General features: G+C 36.7%; 1 protein-coding gene across 1 annotated transcript; it reads left to right on the forward strand.

The window, feature by feature from the left end:
* The first annotated feature begins 861 nt into the window (after positions 1-861).
* LOC125787581 (uncharacterized) lies at positions 862-5661 on the forward strand. The gene is made up of 13 exons (XM_049471994.1): positions 862-922; positions 1431-1525; positions 1651-1707; positions 1825-2041; positions 2235-2310; positions 2439-2713; positions 3037-3110; positions 3316-3446; positions 3589-3786; positions 4503-4589; positions 4672-4925; positions 5030-5424; positions 5515-5661. The coding sequence occupies exons 1-12, from the start codon at positions 908-910 to the stop codon at positions 5180-5182; spliced, it is 1632 nt and encodes a 543-aa protein (XP_049327951.1). The 5' UTR covers positions 862-907; the 3' UTR covers positions 5183-5424; positions 5515-5661.
* Positions 5662-6353: the final 692 nt, after the last annotated feature.

A 6353-nucleotide genomic window follows, 5' to 3' on the forward strand; every position in this document is an offset into this window, starting at 1 on the left:
ATTACTCCAAGGCTTCTAGAGTGTTCTTCTGGGGGTGATTGTAAAGTTAGAACATTCCTTTTAGACCATAAGATGGGGGTAGTGTGTGTGTGTCCAAGCAATGAAGAAATCCTCTGTTTAATCCACTACAGAAACATAAATTGCATGACATTTAGACCTTGCAGTGCTGAGATCATAGGGGGCGTATAATTTCGGCAGGCTTAAAAATAATGCTGCTAAAATTATACTCCCTCCAGTTGAAGCCCCCCTGTTGAAGATAGAATAAAATGCATCACAAAACATTCTGGCCACACCATGATATGTATGGAAAATAAATGACATTATATACAGACCTTGCAGTGCTGAGTTCATAGGGGGAGTATAATTTCAGCAGGCTTAAAAATAATGCTGCCAAAATTATACTCCCCCCATTAGAAGCCCTCCTGATGAAGATATAGTAAAATGCATCACAGAATATACTCTACACACCTATGGAGCCAGATAGCTGACAAAAGTATTTGAATCTGAATTTTGTATATTTGAATTATATTTACATGACATTTCAAAAAAATGAATTTTTTAATGGTGTAATTAATAAATTTGAATTTTGACAATGCATTTTGTGTTTTGAACGTATGATGTGGTGACATTTGCTGTTGAAAAAAATTCATTTCAAAATTACAACTTGCAATTTTCAGATTTAAAAAATTCAGATGCATACATTTCAAGTCGCTCAAATTCAGATCTCAGAAATACGAATTCAAACCGGAGTTCCAACATCCGGGGCTTCCCAGGAAAAGTAAATTGTGTAGAGCGATCGATCGCAGCATTAGCGAGACACAGCGCCATCTCACGGCTGCACTCGAGTTCACGTCTGAGGAGGTGAAGCTGAGCAGATGAGCCGCGTTTGTACGGGAGAAAACTAAGGATGAACCCCAACGAGGTAAGTGCATACAAAGTTCTTCACGCCCACATAATCATCTAGGTAATTAATTAGAGTTCTAAATACTCAGTGCGCCACACGGCAAGCTTGATATTTTGCGTTATATAACGCGGGGTGACTAGCTAGCTAGCTTGTTGGTTGTGGGTAGCCAAGGGTTTTGGTTGGCCTGAGCTGGTCTGAGTTTAGGAAGGCATGTTGAAGTGTATTGGTTAACATTATAGTTTGTTAAGTATGTGTTTCCCTGACGTTTGAACGTTAACGTTTCGTCAGTACAATGGTTGGAGCTAACTACAGTCTGTAAAACAGGGAATGCGTTTCTAAGTATCGTAGTAAATGGTATCCTATTGGCAGTTAATATTTAAATGCATTAGACTAACCTGCTAAATAAGGGGTTAGCAGTGTGTTCCATAAGTAGTTCATGCCACCATTTGTACGGTTTTCTCATTCATTCTTGTTAAACCGTTTGTACTTTCTACAAATTATAGTAATGTTTTGCTTGTGTTTATAGGGAAATGCTGATGTTGTCAGGTCAGCAAGGCACCTGTTGTCCTTGTTGACCTCACAGTCAGGAAGTGCAGCTGGCCCTAGTCAAGAAAATGCCAGGTCTCTATTATTTTAATGTAATGAACTAAATATTTTGTCTTAACAGTGATATGTGCATTGCCTGCTTCAATACAAATATTAAACTGTGAATATCTTACTGCTTTTAATGGTTTTACATCCTTTAGGCAGCAGTTCATTTCAGTTCAGGGTGAGAGAGCAGCTGTTCAGACCGAGATGGCCAGGTTTTACTACCTATTTTGATTATGTACTGTTAAGTAAAGATATATAGTGAAGATATATAACGAGCTGAGTTTTTAGTACACTCATTGCCATGGTTTGTAAATGTAATATCTTGACAGGTCCTTCCCTGGGTTTTTCACCAAAGGACGGGGGAAAAAACGTTTTTGTGCTGCTGCACCTGTCCCCTGCAAACCAGCTAAAATAATGCCATTGACCATTTACCTCCTACCTCACCAATATGATCGGACACCTAAGGAAGAGGACCAACTGTTGCACATGCAAGCCGGGTTGGGGCGTAGGACGGCATACATGGATGAAAATGCTACACATGAGGAAGTATGTTTGTTTGTCATTCAACAAAAAAACAAAAACAAACAGACTATGGTTCTGTTCCCTGTTTTATACGGTGCCCATCAATACCTAATTCCTAAAATAAAATCACAAGTAAAGTTAATTGTTTTAGTGTTTTATGAGAAGGCCTTAACATTTTCTGAATTGTTTTTGGGTTTTTACCTCTTCTCATTTTTAGATATGTGCACAACTAAAGGAACTATATCCAAAATTAAAGGAGCTGACAGGTGGTTGGCTCATTTACAAAGCCTCAGGTACATATAGGGATGTGTGTGTCGGGGGGGGGGGGGGGGGATTTTAAGATGTGAAGAACATGATAAGAGTGGTAACCCTGTAAATTGCCAGCAAACACTGTGCTCATTATTGTTGTTTTCATTTTAAGGAGGGTGGGGTACCCGAAAGCTCACTCTTGTAACACCTGATGATGGAGGATACTGCAGTAAGCTTTTGAAAACTGCAAGTCAGAATGGTAAAGGAATTCTGTATATAGCTCCTCTTCAAATGGAACTTGATACTTCTCCTCTGCCACCAACCTCGGGAAGCTTCAGCGGCATGCCAAAAGAGAAGTGCCAGAAATGTGGTGTCTTTTACCCGCTTGTCATCCTACCTGCCCATATAAAGTCCTGCGAGGTCATCAATCTAGAGGATGATCAGAATGTAATTAACTTATTATTCAAAAACTGAAAAGTTACATTTATTGTGTGGTACTTTGTGGAATAGTTTATTGAATGGTATGAAAAATATAAATAAATAAAATCCACTGATTCAGTTTCTAGACCACATCATAAGGAATCCTGATGTCTCTGTACCATTTTAAAATTAGCATCTAAAATTGATTACTCAACAAATCTGATGTAAATCTTATATCCTAACTTAAAAAGAAAGTTCAGTGTATTTAATAGATACTATGCATATACTGTCATGTTGCAATGGAAAACCTATTTTTAAAACATTTTACTTCTGTACTTCTTTACTTTAAGGCAACCTGTCCCATATGTGAGGAGGAAATGCCACTTGATATTCTGGAAATACATGCAAGTTCTTGCAAAGAAAGGTAAGAGAAATGGACTTTCCATTCCTAACATTCCTAATCACAGAAACTCCACATTGTTTAGTGGATCTGAGATGTATTTAGTATTTCTATTGATTGATCTTTGTGTAAATTCAAAACTATTGGTTTAGAGTGTGTCATTGTTGCTGACTTGGCTCCTAAAATGTTACCATAAATGTCACTTGTTATTTACACGCATGTGTTTAAGGGTACCACCTGTAGACAGCTTGTCCCAGGCAGGACCATCCATACCCCACACTTCTTCAGGAAATGTCACTCTACTTGCATGTAATGCTGAACCTTCAAATGCAACTCATGACACATGCATGAATGATTATGGTATGTGATGTGGCCTACATATTTTAATTATTATACATTGTTTTTTTAATTGAGCTGTTCAGCATCATGAAAGAATTACAGTATTGATATTTGATCGCACTTTAAAAATAATAATAATATTAAAATTCTATTTTCATATCAGACTGGAAAACTCATCCAGATCCTGAAAGAGCAGCAACTCTTTATAGTAAGGGGATTCTTCGCTTTCATGAGACTGGGAAGCCCTTCTTCATGAACATGGATTTGAGAATGAGCAAGGAGGATCAAGACCGAGAACTGCTTGCATTGTACAAGCAGTCGAGTGTGGAATGGGGATGTCCAGTGACATGTAAACTTCAAGGTGACTGTCTATACAAGTGCAAATTTACACAGTGTTTATTTCTTGTCTGACATTGCTGTTCAACATATTTCTTATTGATTTAGATACCAACCATATATAGTTATTTCTGTGTCGCTTATTAGAATAGACCAAATAATGCTCAAATCAGTGAAAATCAGACCTTCTTGTTTGTTTTTCAACAGAAATAACTTCTGATTCATTTTCAGCTATAAGTGCAGCCATTAACAGTGAAATGTCAGCCCCCTTTTCATCATCACCTAAATAATTGCCCCATAGTTTTATTGAGCTGGTCTAAAAAGTACTATATTATTATTCAGTTGAATCTTTTAGTGATCTTGTAGTGGAAGACAACCTTCATGCTACAGGTGTTGTGCTAGATGTTTCTGGACCTTTTCAAGTCAGGAATTGTAGAGATTTTTTTATATAGAACTGGACAATGCTCCAGAAATAGTCTGTAGCATATATATATTAGTTAATGGTTAATGCTTTTAACCCCAACACTTTCAAGCTCTTTTATAAAGAGTCAAGTTCTTTATTGTGGATGATAGATGATGACCCTAATTCAATTTCAGATCTTTGAGGGCATTAGTCCAGTACACCTTATTAATTGTCAGGTTCATTCTGGTTGGTTGAACTGAAGAATCACCAAATTATTGATGAATAGGAATTTGCTGTTTTAGTATGTTTTGTCTATTAATTGGTGTTCTCCATATTAGGAGATGTTGCTGTGGGTGAAGGAGTGACAAGATACTTTTTTTCAGCACTAATTCAAAGACTTAAAGCTGGCTTCACTATTAACCTAGGTATGATAGTCATTGTTACAAAAGTTTATTACCTTTCTTGGGATCTGAAATGTTGACATTCATGTCCATCTTTCAATTACAGGAAATGCTGAAAGTACTTGCCTATTTGAAGGGGAACCTGATCATCTGGTCCCTTCATCATCCCAATTCCTCATTGAGGGTGACCTGTTTCTAGTAGCTGGACGGATGCTGGGACATTCGTTCTTACATGGGGGACCTCGACTGTCTGGGCTCAGCAGAGCAATTGTCCATGTACTTGTAGGAGATTCACCTGAGACAGCCACAGTGCAGATAGAAGATTGTCCTGACCATGACATACGAGAAATAATCAAATTGGTATGTACATCATGTGTTGTAATTTTTTTCTTTCTATTTTTATTGAAAAAGGAAGTTGAGTTACACATATGTATTTTGTTTGTATTCTTCAATTTTGTTTCCAGCTTGATGGAGATGCTGAACTAAGTGATGATGAACGCAAGGCTGTCCTTGATCTGTGTCTTTCTTGGGATCTACCTGGCCCAACCAATACAAACAGAAGATGGCTCTTTGAACGCCTTTTGTGGCATGCGGTAAAATGCCTTGTCTACACATGATCCTCTTTCCCTGCAAATTTTAACACTGCTGCCTTAGTGTGACTTTTTAGTTTTTAAGTAACCAATACATTAAAGTAAGCAGTAACAGTCTTTTGCCAAATCTGCAGGTCAATGGTAGAAGATTACGTCAGTTGAAACAAATTCGGAAAGGACTAAAGGAAACCAAGGTGTGGTCACTTTTGATTGAAAGGAAAGATGTGCAGATCTTTCCAAAGGAAAGTGAATATTCACTTACGCCACAGGTGTGTTTATTATATAGAGACATATATTGTGTTCATGACCTAGTTATATACAAACAACATTAATCTACAGGCATGATGTTATTTTTTAAGATACTGCTCCCATACATACACTGGCCCACTGAAAACAGTGCAGATGAAGACGATGATGATGACTGTCCACTGGAAAACAAGTGTCGCATCTCAGGATATTTTCGGCAGTTCATTGAGACTGGTATGTATTTTTTTACATAACATTTGCTGTTGCCCTAAATGTACTGTATACCTGCCAATTTTTTTTACCTTGATAGACCAGGAATAAGCCTTGTCTAAATTAAAAAAGTGTGTAGTTGTAGACCTGGTGATTCTATACAGACATATAACTTTCCATGTTACTACAGTTCTGCTTTTTGCTCTGCTAAAAATAAATCATGTTCACATTTTAAGTAACATTGCCACAACATCATTTAGAGGTTTATTTGACTTCACATTAATTGTATGCACTTGCTACCTGACATTAACAAAGAGTATTCACAAAGAGTATTCACAAAGAGCACACAAAAGTACCAATTGCTCTTATATAATATTCTAATATTCTGAGACACTGATTTTGGGTTTTCATTAGCTGTAAGCCAAAATCATCAAAAATAAAATAAATAAACTCTTAAAATAGATCACTCTGTGTTTAATACATCTATATAATATGAGTTTCACATTTTGAACTGAATTACTGGAATAAGGTAACTTTTCAATGATATTCTAATTTTATGACCAGCACCTGTATAAGCAATTGTACTTATTTTTATGTAATTGTATTCCTATTCAGTTGAATTTTCTGCACACAGTATTTACAAGTATTGTGTATTTAAACGTTCAGTGTAAAAGTGAAATGTAAACACATTCTTGACAGGAAACTAAAATTTTACATTTGCATATTGCAAATTCTGCACACC

This window comes from Astyanax mexicanus, chromosome 24 (genome assembly GCF_023375975.1).
Source record: "Astyanax mexicanus isolate ESR-SI-001 chromosome 24, AstMex3_surface, whole genome shotgun sequence".
In the NCBI taxonomy this organism is placed as follows: domain Eukaryota; kingdom Metazoa; phylum Chordata; class Actinopteri; order Characiformes; family Acestrorhamphidae; genus Astyanax; species Astyanax mexicanus.